Source organism: Gastrolobium bilobum, unplaced genomic scaffold, assembly GCF_033153095.1.
Source record: "Gastrolobium bilobum isolate Gb01-03AN ecotype WA unplaced genomic scaffold, APGP_CSIRO_Gbil_v1 utg69025, whole genome shotgun sequence".
Classification (NCBI taxonomy): domain Eukaryota; kingdom Viridiplantae; phylum Streptophyta; class Magnoliopsida; order Fabales; family Fabaceae; genus Gastrolobium; species Gastrolobium bilobum.
The window spans coordinates 34,147-56,401 of NW_026898602.1; the positions used below are offsets into that span (position 1 = coordinate 34,147).

The window sequence follows — 22,255 nt, forward strand, 5'->3', positions numbered from 1 at the left end:
AGTGAAAAAGGGTTGTTTGAAACCATAAGTATATGTTATTTCTTTTATACCACTCACTAAAATGACTATAACAACCTTATACAAAAACTATTTGCGGGTCAGAGCGGGTTAACGGGTTGACCCGAACCCGACACGAATTTTTTCGTGTCATTTTTCTTCCACCCGAATACGACCTGAACAGTAAACAAGTTGACCTAAACACAAAAATTTCATGTCAGATTCGAGTCAAGTTAGCGGGTCATGTCAGTAATTGCCACCCATACATAGAACTCTCACAGTAGAATGAAAACCCTAGCTTACTCCCAACAAGAACGATTTTTTTTTTCTCCTACACTCCTCACAAGTTTCATCGATAAATGAGGCTCTTTCTCTTCTTTTCTTTTTAAATTTGTAGGTCCACGGAAAGTTGTGTGGAAATTAATTTTCTTTACTGTTACATAACTCTTACAATTTCCAAAATGAAAACCCTAAAACAAAACTAAACCCCCTCGCAAGCTGAAAACTTTCGTTCCCGGCAGTGGCAGTAGCAGTAGCACGATGGCGGAGCTAAAGGTTTCGGAAAGCCGCGACCTGACCCGAATAGAGCGAATAGGCGCACACTCCCACATTCGTGGGCTGGGCCTGGACTCCTCTCTGGAGCCTCGCGCCGTCTCCGAAGGCATGGTGGGCCAGACGGCGGCTCGCAAAGCCGCCGGCGTCATTCTCCAGATGATCAAGGACGGAAAAATCGCCGGCCGCGCCGTCCTCCTCGCGGGCCAGCCTGGCACCGGCAAGACCGCCATTGCTATGGGCATGGCCAAGTCCCTCGGCCTCGAAACTCCCTTCGCTATGATCGCGGGCAGCGAGCTTTTCTCCCTCGAGATGTCGAAAACCGAAGCTCTGATGCAAGCTTTTCGCAAGGCCATTGGGGTGCGTATCAAGGAAGAGACGGAGGTGATTGAAGGTGAGGTTGTGGAGGTCCAAATCGATCGGCCGGCGGTGGCCGGTGCCGCGTCGAAGACGGGGAGGTTGACGTTGAAGACGACGGAGATGGAGACGGTGTATGACTTGGGAGCGAAGATGATTGAAGCTCTGGGGAAGGAGAAGGTGAGCAGTGGTGATGTGATTGCGATAGACAAGGCTTCTGGGAAGATCACGAAGCTTGGGAGGTCGTTTTCGAGGTCGAGGGATTTCGATGCCATGGGACCTCAGGTCAAGTTCGTGCAATGCCCTGATGGGGAGTTGCAGAAGCGGAAGGAGGTGGTGCATTGCGTCACCCTTCACGAGATTGATGTTATTAATAGCAGGTAATTAACGTTTTCTCTCTCAAGTTCAGAGTTCCATTTTTGTGCTTACTCCTTGTGTTTGTCTTTTAGCATGTTGTTATTCAATTAATTCATAAATCAACTTATTAGTCGCAATGCTGGTTTTAGATTAATGAATTGCCCTGTTTTATACCTCTTATTTTCTACTGCAACTGTCTACAGTTTTTCATAATCGCAATACAGCTATGAAAAGTTAAATGAAAGAAGTTAAGAATGACATTGTCATTCTTTGAGGGAGAGTTCAATGAGAAATTAATCCACTTTCAAGTAAAAAGAAATCAAATTTAATAGATAGAGGTGGATTTACGGAACTTAGGGTCGCATTAAGTGTTATCTTTCATCAGGATGGAGAACTAAAATGTATTGCTATGTGCCTTCATACTTGAATTGGTGGACAAATCAAGGCTGAAAGCCTGAAACTTTTGTTCATTCTTCACTTTTTTTTTTCTTTCCATTTCTTCTAATTTGCTGCTAGAGTAGGATTTCAATCCTTTTAAACAAGTTTATGGAAATCTACGTTTATACTTCCAGTGTGCAATTTCAAGAGTAAATTATCATAGCAACTCTTAGTAAGAATCTTGGTTCTTATGTTGTATAAATGTTATGGAGTTGTGGGTAATCAATGGAGCTATGGCTAAGAGGGGAATCTTCAGAACTGAGAAGATCCTTTTTTAGTTTTCTCTTTAATTAGTAGATTACTTCTTTTATTTGAACAAGATTCAGTGAAAGCTTGGTAGGTTGGCTGAAACTCGGTACAGTAGTTGAAAATGTTGTGTGGATGTGGAATATTAGCTTACCGAGGGATGGATGCCCTACATAGCGTGGTGGTCAATTTTTGTGCCAAGCATTATGGTCATTGTCCATATCCTTTATCCAACCTGGAATATGCAAGTGCCCTACTGATTACTCTTTTAATTGAGATCCTATTGGTCAAGATATTTAATGAAAGCTTTGGTAAATGAGAATTGTGTCCTTTGCTTTTGCAGGTAAAATTTTATGATTAGATATAGTCTGTGTGTTTCGTACCCCCCACTGTGGGGTCCCAACCTGTACTTGTTAATCAATTTTAAACTGGCATGAAGCTTTGTATGAAGGGAAATGTATAATTCTGTATGACATGCTTAATGCTTTCATTGAAGGAGGTTCACTTTTAACTAGTTGAAAAGGCTTATAATTGCCGTAGAGGTTGCTTTGTAGGTCGTCCTAACATTTGGTTCTGTTATGTTACTTTCAGAACACAGGGATTTTTGGCTCTTTTCACTGGTGATACAGGTGAAATTCGTGCAGAAGTCAGAGAACAAATTGATACCAAAGTAGCAGAGTGGAGAGAGGAAGGAAAGGCAGAGATTGTGCCAGGTGTCCTTTTCATTGATGAGGTGCACATGCTTGACATTGAGTGTTTTTCCTTCCTTAACCGGGCTCTGGAGAATGAGATGGCCCCTATATTAGTTGTTGCTACCAACAGAGGCATTACAACTATTAGAGGCACCAATTACAAATCCCCTCATGGGATTCCCATTGATCTACTTGATCGCTTGCTTATCATCTCTACTCAACCTTATACAGAGGATGAGATTCGCAAGATTCTGGATATAAGATGCCAAGAGGAAGATGTAGAAATGTCTGAAGGTGCGAAGCATTTGTTAACCAAAATAGGTGTAGAAACATCATTGAGGTATGCTATCCATCTCATCACAGCAGCTGCACTTGCATGCCAAAAGAGGAAAGGGAAAATAGTGGAGTTGGAGGATATTAATCGGGTTTACCATCTATTTTTGGATGTCAAAAGATCAACACAGTACTTGATGGAATATCAAAATCAGTACATGTTCAATGAGGCAGGAGAAGGTGATGAAGATGATATCAATGTTCAATGAGGCAGTTTTTATTTATTTAAGTTGCAGTATTTTTTTCCATGATCTGGTGGAACAATGCACTTGATTTGTGCTTGATGTGGAGCTCTAGCAGTTTACCCTGCTTGAACTGAAATATCTACACCCTGGATAATGTAGCTGCACTCAGTGCACTGTATGTGTTATTACTGAAAATCTCCCCTTCTACTCTCTAATCATTTGACCTGATTGAATGATTATGAAGAAATCGACATTGCGTGGAAAAGAACCTTTCCGTTTTTACCAAACTCAGTGTTGTTGGTTTTATGTTCTTGCCCAATTGGGTTCAGTGTAGTCACTGTAGTGCATGAGAAGAGTTTAACAAACGTAAAGCCTAAGAAGAAGCTAAGAACTATGGTTTTTTTGGTATATATATATATATATACACACATAGGGGAGAGATCTTTTGACTCTAGAGTAAGACTTACAACTCTTACTCTTCATCTCAACCGTTGATTTCTGTCCATCTAACTGTTATTATTTATTTGAATTTAATAATTAATTAATTGGTATAGATAACTGTTAGATTGACAGAAATCAACGGTTGAGATGAGGAGTAAGAGTTGTAAGTCTTACTCTAGAGTCAAAAGATCCCTCCCCGTATATATATATATAGAGGTAGGATCCTTTGACATCAGTGTCAAATTTTAAATTTGACACCTCATCTTATAGCCGTTAGATCAAAAAATATCAACGACTCTGATTTGTAAGCATGTGACTCCATTGATATTTTTTGATCTAACGGCTATAAGATGAGGTGTCAAATTTAAAATTTGACACCGGTGTCAAAGGATCCTACCTCATATATATATATATATAGAGTTTGCTTTTTCTACTGTCAATGTAGATAACTTATCTACATTGAGCCCAAAACGACGTCGTTTTGGGGCGCAAATCAAAGTATTTTTGTAATTATAATTTATTTCAGGGTTATAATATCCTTTTTTATTATAATTTTTTAATTTTTCAATCCAAAACGATGTCGTTTGGGAACGAATGTAAATAACTTATTTATATTCACTTTAGAAACATTAAAACCATATATATATATGAAGCTGCTTAAGATAATCTTATCTCCGGCTACTAAATTATAACTGTACAAAGATGGATCAATGGTGATAAAGGAAGAGAGAAAAAAAAATCACAACTATTCAAAGGTGAATTAATTAATATAAGGAGATAAATAAATAAAATGACGTAATTTTGGGTAGCTGAAAATAAACATATCTCAAGCTGTTTGAGAAATGTTTTTCCATATATATATACAGGGGTTTGTTTTTCTCATATTGCATGAGAAAACAAATTCTTTCTACACACACCATAAAAAGATGTGTCACTCTTTTTTTGTTTTTTTAAATAAATGAATCTCACATTTAATATATATGTGACATGAGATTAAAATTTTTCTATAACATAAGATTTATTCCCACGTATGAAAGGAGTCTAAGAAACTTAGGGGGCGTTTGGTACAGGAGAAATTTTTATTTGTCCGGGAATCTCAATTTTCAGAAATATGATTTTTACATTCAGTTTACGATAATATTCGAAAATTTAAAATTTAGAAAAATTCAGTTTCTCGAGAATCCGGTCAAATGCCGCGTACCAAACGCGCTTAGGTACCAATATATATATATATATATATATATATATATATATATATATACTAGTTTTAAATGTACTAGTTTTAAAATTGCTTTCGAGTTTTAAATGTACTAGTTTTAAAATTGCTTTCGTCATTCCTACAAGTGTAGTATCAATGAACAAACCAAGATTTAGCAAAAAGAAATATATCATCTATATCTTGACCCCCCTCTAAAATTTCGCGCAAGTTGGGGCCGTTAGATCTGCAGAACTTGACAAATTTGGCTGCGTACTCATTTGTTTAATTAGATCCTTCTGAGTTGGAAATTTATTTCTCAAGTTTCACTTTAATATGAATGAATAATAGCATGTATATACGTTTAAAATAAATCATGAATAGATATATTTTTTTACTTAACTAAATTTAGTTTAAAGAATTTTATCCATAAATTACAATGTGAATATCATATTTTCCATGTATTTGCGTTGTGCATAGTATAAGATAAGGCCTGATAGTATAAGATCTGATTAAATTTTTCTATCCAGCGTTTGGTATGATATTGTATAAGATAATATCCTCCAATATTTTAAAAATTAATATATTAAAAAATTTATTTTAATATATAAATATTGAAATGATATATTAGTTCTTGAGAATTGTACTTGTAATCAATATTAATACATTAACCCCTTATCATGCCTAATTCACCACTCCTAGGCCGAATTAAGTTATACATTATTTTGATGTATAAATGGGTCCTACTGTATAAGCTTATACTATACGATGATCACATCAAACAACTGAAAATGTCATAACATATAATATAAGCTTATACTATCAGGCTTTATACATCACACCAATCAGGCCTTCCATTCCAACTAAATATGTTAAAAATTTCCCGAATTTCTTGCCTCATATTTGTAAAATATATTGTATTGAATCCTGCTATCTTAATTGCCATCTTTTAATTCACTTCGAGGAGCTGACAAATTAAAATTGAAGACGTCCTGTAGAGGCCTTGATCAATGAAATATTTGTTTTAAAATCTTATTTTGTACTCGTCTAGAATTTAAAAAACTAGTTCTAATTAAAAAAATGTGCACATAGGAAGATTACGAATATACTTTCAAATTTTGTGCTTGTATAATGAATTTTTATTCCTAAAAAAGTTATTTTTTTTAAATAAAAATCCTTTTGAAAATTTTTATATGTTTTAAAAAAGAAAAATTTAAAATGCTGTTTTTTTTAGCCAATAGTTGGTTACTTTTTAAAAAAACAGAAATTTTAAGATAATATAATTTTTTTTGGAAGATAATATAAAATTTTAAAATACAATTTTAACCACATCTTATTATATCTATTTTATTTCTTCTTATCCCACGATTATACTATTTTATCTCTCATTTATTGTAATTTTATATATAAAAAATTCTTTTTTAATTTTAACATCCAAATAATTTTTTTATGTAAAATAGTTTTCAGATCATATATACAAATATAAAATAACTTTATCTTTTAAAAAAAACAATCCATAATTTTTTTTTTAAAAGCTTGTCCAAACGGGCTCAAAAATATTTTCTGATGTCGGATGTTTAGTATTCCTTCATTTGCAATTTTTTTCATTTAAAATTCAGCTTAGTTATTTTTTAATTAAAACCGAGATTGGTTTGTTTAATAAACGTATAATAAAATTAAGTGAAAATAATAGAAACTAAGTAAAATTTATAGATTTAACATTGATTGAAACATAACGAAATCAGCATTTTTAATTAATTATTAAAAATGCAATTGTCTCACAGCCGCACGTTTGATAAAAAAAATAAAAATGAAGAAGCGGAAACTCAAAGAAAAGGGCGCCACTCTCTAAATTCTGATAATTCCAAATTAGTCAAAAAAACTCAAGAACACTCCCATTGTCCAATCCATTACCATAAAAAATTCACGCCTAACCCTATTCCTGTTGTAAGAAACAATAAAACAAAAGAACAATACAAAATTAAAGAAGAAAAAATAAAAAAAATATAGGGATCTCTCTTCTCTGGGATCGTAAATGTGGTGGTTGCTGCGTCTTGTCCTCCGCCTTGCATGAGCTTCCTCAGCCACCGCCATGCCCGCCAGCCGCCCCTCCGATCTGATCCTCCACCGCCTCGCCTCCTCCGATTGCGAAATCAAGCTCAAAGCCATCCGAGAGGTGAAGAACCAGATCATCGGCAACCGGACAAAGAAGCTCTCATACATCAAGCTCGGCGCAGTGCCCGCCGTTGCCTCTGCTCTCGCCGAAGCTAAAACCGATTCCAATTGCGGCTCTAACCTAATTGTTCAGTCCGCCGCCGCACTCGGCAGCTTTGCCTGCGGCGTCGATGCCGGCGTCCGTGCCGTCCTCGACGCCGGAGCTTTCCCTCATTTAATCAGGCTCCTATCTGCCGCGGACGAGAAGGTGAAGTCGATTAATTGGAACGCCTTTTTTTTTTTTTTAATTTTATTTTTGGCTGTTTGGTATGCTGGAATTTAGTGTTTCAGATGAAATTGCAATGCTCAGAACTTGTTGGCTGGTCACTAGGTTGCGATGAGTGCTGCGATATTTTTTTAATGAAATATAGATTATGTAATTCACTGTTTATATTGCTTATGATGGTACATTGGGAATTAGGAATGAAATAACTCCTTTGAAAATAGTTAAATGCTTATCTTAATTTGAACTACCGTTTCTAGAGTATACTTACGGTTTTAGTAATGTAATTTCTGCTTCCTTGTTCTTGTTGACTGCTGTAGATATTAGAATTTTAGAAATATTTTTTATATGATTTTTTTGCCCTTCGACTGAATTGTATGCAGGGTTATGGTCTTTCGCTAGTTGTGGATATACTTTTTCCTTTTGTTGCTTGAATTTTTATTTTTTTTGTATTACTTGTTACTAGTGCAACAGCAAAAACTACATATATTTCTTACTTAGTGACGATTATGACATTTAGGAGATGTGCGATAGGGTGGATTGGATATGGAAAGGGTATGAAGTGTGGAGCAGTGGAGTGATAAGTGATTGCAAAGTTCACCTATAGGTACTTTGTTGGAAAGAGAGAAATAGGAAGGGTTTCCTTTGTGTAGTAAAATTTAAAATAGAGTCCAATTGTTTATCAACTTACCCTTATTTGTAACAGTTTTGAGTGATATATGTATGAACTGGTAAATTATGATTTTGTTTGGCTGCAGGAATTGGGCATTTGCACTGTTAACATTACTTTCTCATTTTGAGTGTCACTTAAAGAACAATTCATTAATGAAAATGAAAGCTTTACCCACTCCTCTTGCATCTTTACCTCTTTACTTGCCTTCATATACGAGGCAGAAGCAAATATACATTGATTACCAGTACTTCCTTTAATTTTCACCTCTGTTAGGATCACCCTTAATTTGAATAAATGGTGGCTTATAATTACCAGAGGTGTTGCAGAATCCCTGTGATTAACTTACCCAAACACTTCATGACATATCAAAAAGCCAACGAGGTTATGGTAAACAGCAGTTATAAGCTGGGAAGATAGGTGTATTATGATCTATTGCTTCTATAATCTTTGTGACTTGGTTGTGATGGTGTGTAGGCATTCATCGAAGTTCAGCCTGTGAGGTGTGATCATAATTTACTAAGTCATTTCTTATATCAATTCCGTTTTAAGCTACATGCTTCCATCTATTCATCATATTTTAGTGCTAGGGTGAATGGACAGAGGTTACAGGAAGTTCATTTGTCATTGTTTCTATATAACCTCTGGATTTTGAATACTTTTCAAGACTTCTTCTTTTAGCCTTTTATTCTATTATGGCACATAGTAGGTAGGACAAGACATATCTGCCCTTATTCCATAAACACTATTACTGAGGCATGTGATATGTGTCCTCTTTATTATTTTTATCTTTTCCAATGCCATCTAATAGACTTTCTCCCTTCATTTCAGGTTGTGGATGCTGCTGCACGCTCTTTAAGAATGATTTATCAATCAAAACAAGCTCCGCAGTATGATTTTTTTAAAGAAGAAAACATTGAATTTCTTCTTTCACTATTGAAAAGTGAGAATGAAAATCTTACTGGACTAGGTGCAAGCATTGTTATTCATTCTTGTGAGACAAGTGATGAACAAAAAATATTATGCTGTGCTGGTGCTTTAGAGAATCTTATTAGCCTTCTTGATGGTTCTATAAGCCAGCGAGATGCTAGTTTAGAGTCCCTAGCTGCAATTCTTAAAAACAATCCAGAAGCTGTGTCTAAATTTGTGGACCTTCAAAATGGAAGAGCTTTGAGTTCCATTGTTGAATTAACTAAGGACAGATATTCTCGGACAAGGTTACTGGCCTGCTTGTGCCTGATTTGTGTAAAGAATTCTTCTTCTTGCTATCTGCAAGACATAGGAATGAAAAACAAATTGATATATATTTTGCTCGAGCTCCTTGATGATTCTGGTGAAGTTGGAGATGAAGCTTCTTTTGCTTTTTCGAGTTTAGTTTCAGGAAAGGAAGATTTGCAGAAGTTGGCATTTGAGGCAAATGCTATCGATAAGTTCTACAGTCAATTGCAAAATTGTGCTTTACATCCCAAACGTCTTGAAGGGATATTTCTAGCCTTGGCTGATCTTTGCTCAAAATTGGAGTGCTGCAGGTCTAAGTTTCTTTCATTACAGGTCTGTTGCTTCATGGACACTGCCAGTAAATCTCATATATTTGTTGCTAGTAACCATTTTTAGTTTTCCCTCCCTCATATGTGATTGTCTTCTTTGCTGCAAAAACATCAGATGAAAATTAAAAAGAAAAGGGTGTAGTTAGCCATTTCTATAACAAGTCATTAGAGTTTTGGTTCTTAATTTCTCACCTTTTCTTATAGCATCTTATAATGGGGTTCACACAACTACATGGAAGGATGAAAAGTTACAGAAGATACATGATTGGAGGTAAAGGGCAGGATTACAAGTTAGGAATCCTGATATGAATAGACTTGAAATTATCCTTCTGCAGAATGTTATTATTGAGTTTTTCTTTTTCTCTTGTCCCTCCTTTTCTGTGGCAGCCTGTCTTTCTGGGATATGTGAATGTGGTTTCTCTTTATTTTGTAGTACAATTGACAAGCATGAAGCATCTCTTTCTTTTTGCATGTCAATGGCTGTCTTGAACTAGAATTATTTTCCAGAACAGTTTTAGTTTAACTGTTAGCCACAGTTTAGGGTGTTTTAAGACTCGGTCTGGAAATTGACACTCGGGGTCTCAATTGTCTTTATTTTTTTTAAAAGAAAAAAAACAAAAAAACAAATTGTAGGTGTGTTTTATACACTGTTTCAACTGTCTATGTATGCCTATAGTTATTTTCCAGAACAATTTTAATTTAACTGTTAGCCATAGTTTAGGGGTTTTTAAGACTCAGTCTTGAAATTTTCATTGTTTGTTTGAACTCTTTATTTATTTATTTTTTATCTATTTTAATTTTATAGGTGTATTGTACGCACAATTAAATGGTTAAATTTTTTGTAATTAGTGTCAGTAGGCTCATACTATTTTCTTACTAGCAGCTCTTGCTTAGATTATGTATATAGGAGTTTACATGTAAATATGACCTTTGCTTATACTTAAGAAACGACTTAAATGTGATATCATGTTTATCTACCACTTAGCTATTGACGTGTCAACTAATGGGTACATGGTACCACAAAGTCTGGCAGAAAGAACAGAATTTTGCTCACCTTTAACTGGATTGTAACAAAGTGCCATGGTACTGAGCTAAATTATTTATAAGTGATAGTGAATTTAGACATTTGTGATCTGTTGATGATATGATTTTTTTATCATGCCACCATGAACATGATTGAATTAATGCAATGTGTTTCTTCTAGATGGATGATGGGCAATTTGGTGTTTATTCTCAATCTTGTAATGGCAAAATTTGCACCAGTAAACTTAGTATTGGGATACTAAGTCCACTGCAACTTCTACTACACTTTTTGTGAATACAGGTCTTGAATCTATTAATTGATGCCTTAACCCATGATGATGCCAACGTACGCACTGCAGCTTGCATTTGCTTAAAATGTGTCTCTCGCTCAGTCAAGGTCTGCAACTTGCAACCAATGGCACTTGAATTCTTTTTTTGCTATGTATAGCTTAATTCTCATAAAATGCCATTCAGAGTTTGAGTGCAGGTTGTTTTATGAATGAAAGGATTGTCATTCCTTTGGTTCGGCTTCTCTCTGATCTTTCTTCTTCTGTCCAGGTATGTCGTATCATATTTATAATGTTCCTTTTTTTTTTTCTTTCGGTTAATCTGAGTAGTTGCTAGCTTTCTTTCGTCAATAAGTGCAGAAAGGAATCTGCCAATCATGCTAAATTGGAACCTAAACTTCAGAATCTGAGGGTTAAAAAAATCAATTTAATAAGTACCCGTTAGTCCGTTACATATATAATTTTATAGGTTACTATGTGAATGCTGTTCTGAGGATAATTGAGATGCAATTCTCTTACCTGCTCCTGTATTGATTGTAGATTATGCTCAAACTCAATAGTTCAGAGATTATTTTTTTATTTGACTGGTTGATTCATTAACTTGGTCTATTTGTTATTATTGGCCTAATAATTAGGAAGGGGGAACAGATATCTTTTGTCAATATTTGAAAGATTATTCAATTAGGACTCCATTTAATTCTGCAATATCTGTTTCCATTCTATGTTTGTACCACCCTTCTTAGAAGTTTCAATGTTTTATTTTTGAAATTGTCATCATTTATCCACTGTTTGGTGCTTGTTGATGGTGTGTTGAAGGCAATACATGCTTGTGTTGAGCCTTTTCAACAATGCTCTCTTTAACAAATTTGAATAGACTAGTACTAAAGATTGAAAATTAGAATTGAAGTTGTAATGATGTATTGTAATTATGCAGAGTAGGGGGAGCTGATGCTGATTGAAAGTTGTCATTTTTGTTTTAAACTATTGGACAATAGGATATTCAGCATTCAAAAGAGGGATTTTGATTGACCGAATTTTTTTATTAAAATATTTTAACCATTTTATCAAATGCATAAAAAAGGATATGTTACAATAAAATATGGCATATTGTTGAACAAACTCAAACTGCTGAGCACGAGAAGTATTGTATCTTGCTCTAAATGAGGTTATCACAAATGCCATATATATTATCCTATTTATTGATGATAATGTGAAGGTTACTTTTTATTACATCCAACATGACCCTTTCTCCCCAACACACTAATATTTTTTCAAAAGTTATACTTTCTGATTAACCATATTTAAGGAGGTTTTCCCTCGTTAGTTTTGTTAAAATTAAGCAAGCATAGCTTTTTCTATGTTGTCTTCCAGGTTGCAGCCCTCGGTGCTATTAGCAACATAGTGGTTGACTTTACTCCAAATAAGCCGACATTTATACAATGTGGAGGCATTAAAGAGCTTGTCCAACTGACAAAGTCTATGGATTCGTCTTTAAGGTTAAATGCTGTATGGGCCTTGAGGAACATGGTATTTCTTGCGGATAAGATGTGTAAGGAAGTAATTTTTATGGAGTTGACAGTGTCTTCAGTAGCTAGCCTTATCTGTGGTAATGATCTTCATTGTCAGTTCATATATATTTATACTTTTCTGATTGAATGGTGCCTGCCATAAAAAGTCGTCATTTGTTCTGTATACTCTGCAGATCCTGAGCCTTCTGTTCAAGAACAATCTCTGGCCCTTGTTCGCAATTTCATTGATGGATGTATGGATTCTGTTGAATATGCTTTTGCTGAAGATGGTATCTTACTGCATGCTGTTGGAAGGCAATTGCGAAAATCTTCAAAAGTTGAAATTGGGATACAGGTTGGAAACAACTTTTGAAACTATTTAGTCATTAGCTGAATTTAGTCATTGGAATTGGCATTGGTATCAATATTATGACGTAATAATAAATATTATGATTATGTTAGGATATCTTATGATTCTTATGGACCTCCTTTTTTGTACTATGGCTTTCCTCCCTTTTTTTGGGTTTACATTATATGTATGAGAGAGGGAAAGGTGGATGGAATCTCCTACTTCAGAATCACACCCAAGTTAGTGTCAAATTAATTACTTGCTGGAAGATAAATGTGAATCTCAAATTGTATAAAAGTACTTAATATCTTAATACCACTGTATATCAATTGTATAAAATGTTTACGGGCTAACAACAGACCCACTTTCATCAATTTTTCCTACTTGTATGGTCAATCAATTATTTACTTTAGATTACTTCACCTGGGGAACATGGTGCTGTTTATGTTTTTCTGGGGAATATCATAGAGAAGATTAGGAAATTTTGGAGAATGCATTATTCATAAATTTTCTTGAGTATGCTTACTGATACTTTCATGTAACAAGACAATCTGTTTGAATGATACATCTAGCAAGCCATTAATAACGTAGAAGAAACATTTTGATATAAATTTGTTGATGATTATGTTATGTTAAGATACGAACAAAAACTATTGTTACTGTGTTGTTACTTAAAATTGCCTCGTATAAATATTCTAGGAAATAACAAAGGGAAGTATAACTGGTGAACAATTTTTTATTTTTTTTTCCTGGCAGGACATAAATAACAAATCAACACAACAAACATATGAAAGAGAAAACAGCGATTGTTTTTAATTTTGTTCTTCAATCTGATTATTATGTCATTGTTTTTATTTTCTGCAGGGGATGTACATACTCAGCAATATTGCAAGTGGAAATGAGTTTCATAAAGAAGCCATAATGCAGCTACTCTTTCCACAAGCAGAAAATGGGTCTCGCTCTTTCTTCAGCCAGTTTTTGCAGAGTAATGACAGTCATTTACGCACATCTGCTGTTTGGGTCATCGTAAATCTCACTTTTCCTGCAAGTCCTGGTGCATTCAGTCGGATTGTAAAACTGCGTGATCTTGGCATTGTTTCTCTAATCAAGAGGATCGTCAATGATCCTTGCATGGATGTGAAGGTCCTTTAATCTTCACTCGAAACTGGTTTTGTTTTATACTTTGTCATTTTGTAAATTTTCTTTGTTGATGCAGCTTCGTGCAAGTCTCGCACTCGGGCAGATCATTACTTTTGGTGATAGTTAAATGTAATCAGCTCCTCCACTCGAAGCCCCTAGATTGCAGGCAAAGAAGAGAAATCTTGATAGAATTTACTTTTTCCCGTATTCACACCTTATATAGAAGGGGTATCAAGCCTTCTGCGTGAGCTTCCAATGTGGTTCGTTTCAGGTGATTTACTTCAATGACTTCCTTACTGCCTGTCATAGGAGTTCCTTTCTAGATATTCTATTTTATGAGAGTCACAAGCGAAAATTATTATATATGCAATTGAAAATTTGGATTTGTTGACTGGTATTTAGTTGTTAATATCTGTTTAACTTTATATGGTAAATCTGTATAAAGTTGGTTGAGTTCAATGTTTCCATGATAGGCAAGCCAATTTATAAAGATGAGCTGACGATTCTATTTCTTTCATCTTTTTGTGATTGTTCGAATTTTTTTAGGGTTAACTGTCTAGTGTTCTTTTTGTCTCCCACTAGCTTTGTTTTTCGTACTGGTACTACTTTATCAATAACATGTTTCCCTTGAAGTTTTTTCAACAATTTGGTATTCTGTTATAATGTGTCAAATTGATTCTTGCTTTTTTTATATTTTCCTTTGCAGGTGTATCAAATTACTTTAATTTTTTGAACCAGTCAGAGTAGTGTGAAAGCTTTTCAATTTTGTGAGCACTCCTGACCAGTTTACCCCCGATTCCCCGAAGTCTCATTTTCTTGTTGCCTACATTGTGTTACTTTTATTAAGTCGGAAGCTCAGAGTCACAGGCTTTAGTATTGTACCATAAGAGTAGTTGATTTCAGTTTTAGAACACAGTTTCAACTTCATTCTGGTTCTGGTATATTGACAAATAGTGTAATTGTGTGTGTAAGCAACATGTCATCGGCTATTGATTGAGGTTTTCTCTGGTATTGGTGCATGCCTAGTAAACTTTCTATTCTGGTTCACAAGTTGGTTGATCTCTTGTCGCAAAAGCTCAGGTGACTCTGTTTTTTGGCAACAACGGATGACTCATTTTTGTTGCCCACTTTATGAGCCTAAATAATGTTTGTTTCTTACAGCTGTCTAGCTGAAGCCATGCTAATAAACATCCTTGCAAAAGGCCTTCTAAATGCGTCATGATGCATTTTGGGCTAGTTGGTATATACTGTAACATTGCTGACACGAGGTTCTACATTCCCTAAGCTCTCCTTATCTGCTGAGCTTCTAACTAGTCCCTAATAATTAGTTTTGAACCTGAATGCTTGAAAATGCAAAAATATTTATTTATCACTTGTTTATATTTAATTCGATTAACCATAAAAATGCTTTTGAGTGAATTTTTGAGTAAATATTTGGGCTTTGAGAATAAAGGCCCATTGTTGTCACCAATAATGCATATAAACAACTCTCTTCGACCATTGATCTTTTTGCCCCACTATATCAATAGTGGCTATAGATCCAATAGATTATACATTGATAGCGCCGTTAAATACTCAAATCAACCTGATGTAGAAAATTATGATTTCATAAGAGAGTAATCTTTTGCTTCTCAATTTTTATTAACAAAAATAATAAAATTTAACTCCTAGAATAGGAGTCTTTAAGCACCTTTTTATAGATTAATTATGAATTAATTTAAAATTCAAAATCTTAAAAATAAGAGTTTTTTTAAAAATAAATATAATAGTAATTAACTTTTAAAAATAAATAAATAATTATAATTAAATTATTCAAAACACGTCCTAAATTTTATATTTCAAATCATGTTAAGCATGTTGCTTTTCTTTTCTTGCCAAACAATTCACAATTATATCTGCTGCTTTATTGAGACTTGGATTTGATCATAATTTGTTATGTTTTAAATTACTGTGTCTTTCAAAAATTGGGCTATACTTATCATGCCACAACTCTGGTTGACTCTGAACTTTTTGAATCAATGATTGAACTATGTGCAATGAGCCAATTGTAAGTGCATCATTCTCCCCTGCTAGTAAAAGATTCGTCCTCGAATCTTGTTTATTTTCACTGATCTTAATCTCTTTAGGTGGAAAGAAAAATGATAATTCTTCCTCGATTAAATCTCCATTATCTAATTCCCCATTAGATTTATCATAAAACTAAATAATCATTGTAGATCGGATGATTATCATAAATTGGATTATGATCATAAATTCCAGAGTCAAGAATGTTGAGTTGCATCTTAATTTCTTGAAAAGTGGACTGATTTTCAAGTCGTATTTTCCAATTTTATCCCTGGTTTAGAATCCCTAAGGGGTTGATGTCCTCAATGGGCCTTCACAAGTCTCGCTCTAAATCTTGAATCTTCCTGCTCTATGTCCGCACAAGTAGTCACTCCAAAAATTGAATTTTCATGATCTGCGCTTCCACAAATTGTCGCTTCAAATCCTAGATCCACCTTCTGAGCTCTTCATTTTCTATGTCACGCAGGTCTATCTGTCGCAATTATCTGTCTTCTTTAGAAACGAATCCACATCCCTTGCCTTCACGACTCCGCCATCGATAATCTCTTCGATTCTGTTCAGCCATTGGTTAAAAGCAACCTAGTGCTCTGATACTGAATGATAGTGAAAGTGCATAGAAAAGTGACTAAACAGAAAGTTAGGATTTCATAAGAGAGTAACCTCTTATTCTCAATTTCTATTAACAAAAATAACAAAATTCAACTCCTAGAATAGGGGTCTTTAAGTACCCTTTTATAGACTGATTACAAATTAATTCAAAATTCAAAATTTAAAATCCTAAAAATAAGAAAATTTCTTAAAATAAATTTAATAGTAATTAAATTCTAAAAATAAATAAGTAATTACAATTAAATCATTCAAAACACGTCTCAAATTTTAAATCTCAAATCATGCCAAACGTGTTGCTTTTCTTTTCTTTTCAAATAAATCACAATCATATCTACTGTTTTATTGAAACTTGAATTTGATCGTAATTTGTTATATTTTAAATTCCTGCTTTTTTCAACAATTGGACCATACTTATTAGGCTACAACTCTGGTTGACTTAGAGCTTCTTAAATCAATAATTGAGTTATGTATAATGGTTCAATTGTAAGTGCATCACAACTTCACTCATATGAAAAAGAATTTGGTTTCCAAAGTAAGAGTTCATTTTAGAGGGAAAAAAATATAGAACTATGATTATTGATTGAAAAACTAATTGAGATTGTGATAGTATACATAAACATATATAATAAATGAATTTTTTTTTTTTTGTAAATAAAGAGGGGCTAAGCCCCAGAAACAGAAAGAAATTACAAATCAGAAACTAAAAAGCTAGACATATTTTTAGCATCAACAACTATAAGTTCCATCAACTGAGGAGGAGGATCTTTAAAAATCTTGAAATGGAGATTATTAGTCTGCCCAGCTTTAGCTAACCAATGAGCACATTTGTTGTTTTCTCTCTTGGTATGAACAAGATGAATAGTCCAATCTGCTTTTAACCATAATCTCAATCTGCTAGTGACTTGAGAGTCCCTAGGATCTTTATGCTGCTCCTTTAACATCTGGATGGCTTGGCTAGAATCACATTCTAGCTCTATTCTTTTTAATCCTGTTCCCCAAAGCAGTTCCAAACCTTTCAGTAACCCCCATAATTCTGCATCAAGAGGATTGCAGGAACCTAAATTACAATAGAAGCTTCCCAAAAAGGATCCATTGTGATCTCTTAATATACCACCACAACTAGCTTTTTTCATGCCACTAGAAGAAGCTCCATCACAATTCAACTTAACCCACCCTTGCTTGGGGGCTGTCCAAACGCTATCGTTGGAATCACCACGGCGCTGATAAATTCGGGCTTGCAGAATCTGTTGGACAAACATCCAAATTGAAGCCTGCGATTGCTCATCATGACAGAAATGATCTTCATGGATCTCCAAATTTCTCCACTTCCACAAGAACCAACAAGTAGTAAAGAAAATATCCCTCCAGTCCTTCACTTTATTGGAGGACCACATGTTATCGATATTTAAAGTCAACCAATCCTGCAAATTCGAATTCATAAAGGAATTGGGTATCGAACCTGTAAACCAAGATTGCCAAATTTTCCTAGCATGTCTACAATCACGAAGAACATGAATAATAGTTTCCTCATGATTTGGACAACTGGGACAGACATTTGAACCTCCGCTCCACTTACTGGTTCTGCTGCGCACTGAAAGTTTAGCAAGCAAAGTCATCCACATAAACACTTTCACTCGTTCTGGTCCATTCCACGACCAAACTTTTTTCCATAAGCTAGTGTGAACATCTGCTGGGAAGTTTATAAGATTACAGTAAGCGACCTTAACCAAAGAAGTTGAGTGATGATTATTGATCCAAACTAATCTATCCTCCCCATTCCTTGGAATAAGCCTGAGATGATTTGTTACTGCATCAGCCAAATCTGACTCCAGAAATTGATGAACAACTTCAAGACGGAAACCATCATCCACCATGTAATCTGCAATTGATTTCTGACTCTCCTCCCACGGCACCTGATTGCTCGACAACTGCTGCAAATTTTCCTCCCATCCCAACCAGTTATCAGTCCAAAGCTTTACTTCAGAACCATCTGCTATTTCCCATCTAAGACCAGCAAGGAAATTACTCCAACATTTAGCAAGATCACGCCAAAGTTTAGAGTCATATGATTTTGCCTTTATACCTCTCCTTAAGTCTTGACCTCTACCATACTTGGCTACTAAAATCTTAACCCATAAATCATCTTTCTTAGTTAACACCTTCCACGCCAGTTTATGAATATAAGCTTCATTTTGGAGTCGAAGGTTAATTATTCCCAAACCACCTCTATCTTTGGGTTTATACATTTGATCCCAAGCTACTAAATGAGCCCGCCTTCTGCTATCCTGATCTCCCCAAATGAAAGCTCTTTGTATCTGCTCAATTTCATCACAAAACGTTACTGGTAAAAGACCATTCTGCATATGGAAAGAAGGGATTGCAGCAATGACCGATTTCACCAAAATAACTCGACCAGCAAAAGAAAGACAATGGCTTTTCCAACCATCCAGTTTTGAACGTATCCTATCCTTGATAGCTCCATAGTCTGCTTTAATATATCTCCCTTGTTTAACAATAGAGCCTAAATATCTGCCAATACTAGAAGTGCGCTTAAAGCCCATTCTGTTGACAATCCTTGTAGCAACTTGAGTATCAGTATTCGGGGAAAAATAAATCAAAGATTTATTTGCACTAACACTTTGCCCCGACATCTCACAAAAGAGATTAATACAATCCATAATCACCTTAGCTTGCTCCATATCTGCTTCCGCAAAGAGAATGATATCATCTGCAAATAAAAGGTGGGATACACTCGGCCCTCTTCTGCAGACTCTAATAGGCTTCCACGAACCCATAGTCACTTTTCCAGCGATCAAGTGGGAAAGCTTCTCAACACACAACACAAAAATATAAGGAGATATTGGATCCCCTTGACGAATTCCTCTCTGAGGAACTATGCAATCCGAAGCCACACCATTTATCAAGACCCTCGAACGATTAGAAGTTATAGAAGCCATTATAACACCAATCATCCAATCAGGAAACTGAACTTCAATAAGCACTTTATAGATAAAACTCCAACTGAGTTTATCATAAGCTTTTTCAAGGTCCAGTTTGATTGCCATTGTACCTTTCTTTCCTTTTACTCTCCCCATAGAATGAACCAGCTCCTTTGCTACTATAATATTATCCTGAAGCTGACGATTTGGCACGAAGCTAGCTTGGTAAGGAGAAACTAAATTCTCCATTGTAAGCTTAAGCCTATCCACAATGATCTTGCTCATACCCTTATAAATGACATTACACAAAGAAATAGGCCTGAATTGAGAAACATACATTGGCTTAGGAACTTTGGGGATCAAAGTGATCAGAGTACCGTTGACTTCCTCAATGCTGGAAGGGTTTTCTGCATAATACTTGATATCTCTCCAAATCTGTTCACCAATAAATTCCCAGTTCTTTTTGTAGAATGTCGCGGTATAGCCATCCTCCCCTGGAGCTTTTGAATCTTTCATAGAAAAGAAAGCTCGTCTGACTTCATCTTTTGAAATTGGAGCACCTAAGTTAACAGCAGTCTCATCGTCTACCTTTGGCCAAAGAGTCTGGACCCAAGGACGATCATGGTTTTCTTCAGAAAATAGTTTAGAGAAGTAAGCATTTATTACCCGTGCAATGTTGTGATCTTCTCTAATCAAGTTTCCAGCATCATCTTTCAACTCCAAGATCTTGCTCCTTCTACGTCTAACAATTGTTTTCGTATGATAGTACTTTGTATTCCTATCTCCTTGAGCTATCCAAGTAGCACGAGACTTTTCAAACCACAAAAGTTCCTCCTGTTCTAAAACTTGTTCAAGTTCACCCCTTATCTTGCCTTCAATCTTTTCCAAATGGCTTTTATTCTGCTCAGAAATTGCCCTCTGGATACCTTCAAGCCTACCAATCAACCTGTTCTTCTTATGATGGATATTACCAAACACATCTTTATTCCACTGCTTAATAAGAGGAGTGAAATCACGAAGACTATCAACTGTTCTTTGATCCTGACGCCAGTTTTCCTTGATGAAATTGTTAAAAAATTGATGATCCAACCAAAAAGAATGAAAACGGAAAGGGCGTTCCACCCCATCAACTTTGCTTGGCTCTAAGGTAATAAGGATAGGATTATGGTCACTGTTAATACGAGGAAGCACTCGAACCTGGCCTTCATGAAACATCAACCTCCACTCAGCATTGCTACAAGCTCGATCTAAACGTTTAAAGACTCTATCTAAATGAAGAAATCTTGGTCCTCGCCATGTAAATTTAGAACCTATTCCTTCAAGATCAATCATCTTTATATCAGTTAGAAGAGAAGAAAATTTATTACATCTGCTAGTATCAACTGGAGCACCACCACGTTTCTCACTTGGAAAGGCAATTTCATTAAAATCACCTGCAATTAACCAAGGAACCGAGATATCTTCTGATAACTGAAGTAAATCATCCCAAAGTCTCTTCCGAATTTCTTCTCTAGGACTTGCATAGATAACAGTATAAAGAAAAGCTTGATGATCTGCCAATGTAACACGAACATGAATAAATTGATGGGTCTGTTTTAATGCTTGAACCTGACACCTATCATTATTCCATAGTAACCAAAGACCTCCCGTAAATCCATGAGCATCCTCCACTATTGAATTATTAAAACCCAGCTTTTTTATTATCTGTTTTGCTTTTGAACCACTTACTCGAGGTTCAAGAATAGCTGCCACCTCAATCCTGGGATATCATGAGTAATATCATCTTCATTAGAGCCCATTAAAGCAGCGTAACAGGAATTTGATTGATTATCAATCATAACCAGCTGATTTGATTGCGGTTGATTACTCCCTTGATTACTCCATTGATATTTTGATTACTCCCTTGATTCCTTATCCACCTCCATTGCACCACCATCCAAGGACCTAATCCACAATCAGCCTCATCTTTTTTCCCGTCTTGATTTTGCTGATTATCCTTTCCTTCAACTGGTATCTCAGGACAACAATCTTTACTATGTCCATAGCGCCCACAATGGAAACAAATAAGGCCTAAACCTTCATATTCTATCTGTTTAGTTGCTCCGTCCAACACATATTCACCCTTCAAAGGCTGAGCAAGATCCAGTTCCACGCAAATTCGAGCAAACTGTCCTCTTACATGCTCATTAGTTGTCTTATCGATCTTCAACATTTTACCTAGCCAGTTACTAATACGGCGGAAAAAGGCTTCATCATAATACTCCAGTGGGATACCCGGTAATCGCACCCAAGCTGCAATCTTCATCACACTTGCAGCATTTGGTCTAAAAGCTGGCTCCCAACGTCGGAGTGATAAATAATGGCCTAAAATAATCCAAGGACCACCATTTAGAGCAAAAAGAAGATCATCTTTGTTGCTAAATTGCACCACATAGAATCCATTACCTACATCTGTAACGTTAATCTTTCCAGCTCTAGCCCATAGTATTTCAATCTTCTTTTTCATGAAAGCCACTCCTGTATTCCTTCCAAGTAGTTTTACAATGAGAGCTTTTTCCCAAACCTTCAGCATTCTTGTTCTTGCTTTTCTAGTACAACCAAAATGAGTTCTACCATCTTCCTCTGTCCACATTTTAATCCCACCATAATTCACATCCTCTTCCTCCGCAGGTGCACTTTGATCAACATTTTCTTCCAAATTCCAATCCATTCCTTCCCAGTCATCTGTTTCACCATTGTGTTGCATGAGCATCTCTCGCCAAGTCATCTTTTTATTACCGTCGTCAACCATCCAAGATTCATGTCTAGGAACCCTAGACTGTGATTCAATAAACACCCTATCTCCATCTTTATTTCTCTTATTACTCCTACGTAGTAGATCTTCTTCTT

The 22,255-nt window shown here is 35.5% G+C and overlaps 2 protein-coding genes across 2 annotated transcripts; both read left to right on the forward strand.

Moving 5' to 3' along the window:
- The first annotated feature begins 344 nt into the window (after positions 1 to 344).
- LOC133317595 (uncharacterized) lies at positions 345 to 3,421 on the forward strand. Its single transcript, XM_061519453.1, has 2 exons — positions 345 to 1,286; positions 2,539 to 3,421. The coding sequence occupies exons 1-2, from the start codon at positions 538 to 540 to the stop codon at positions 3,179 to 3,181; spliced, it is 1,392 nt and encodes a 463-aa protein (XP_061375437.1). The 5' UTR covers positions 345 to 537; the 3' UTR covers positions 3,182 to 3,421.
- A 3,280-nt stretch (positions 3,422 to 6,701) lies between these two features.
- On the forward strand, positions 6,702 to 14,766 carry LOC133317592 (uncharacterized). The gene is made up of 9 exons (XM_061519450.1): positions 6,702 to 7,215; positions 8,732 to 9,451; positions 10,772 to 10,867; positions 10,945 to 11,028; positions 12,129 to 12,363; positions 12,460 to 12,620; positions 13,479 to 13,757; positions 13,831 to 14,025; positions 14,461 to 14,766. Exons 1-8 carry the CDS (start codon positions 6,886 to 6,888, stop codon positions 13,879 to 13,881), a joined length of 1,956 nt encoding a protein of 651 aa, XP_061375434.1. The 5' UTR covers positions 6,702 to 6,885; the 3' UTR covers positions 13,882 to 14,025; positions 14,461 to 14,766.
- The last annotated feature ends 7,489 nt before the right edge of the window (positions 14,767 to 22,255 follow it).

What these genes read in the sequence shown, in the direction of transcription:
- LOC133317595 (XM_061519453.1), top strand. Translation starts at nt 538, where the DNA reads ATGGCGGAGCTAAAGGTTTCGGAAAGCCGCGACCTGACCCGAATAGAG. An exon ending in ATTGATGTTATTAATAGCAG is followed by an intron (nt 1,287 to 2,538) that starts GTAATTAACGTT and finishes TGTTACTTTCAG; the next exon opens with AACACAGGGATTTTTGGCTC.
- LOC133317592 (XM_061519450.1), top strand. Translation starts at nt 6,886, where the DNA reads ATGCCCGCCAGCCGCCCCTCCGATCTGATCCTCCACCGCCTCGCCTCC. An exon ending in TATCTGCCGCGGACGAGAAG is followed by an intron (nt 7,216 to 8,731) that starts GTGAAGTCGATT and finishes CCTTCATTTCAG; the next exon opens with GTTGTGGATGCTGCTGCACG. An exon ending in GTGTCTCTCGCTCAGTCAAG is followed by an intron (nt 10,868 to 10,944) that starts GTCTGCAACTTG and finishes AATGCCATTCAG; the next exon opens with AGTTTGAGTGCAGGTTGTTT.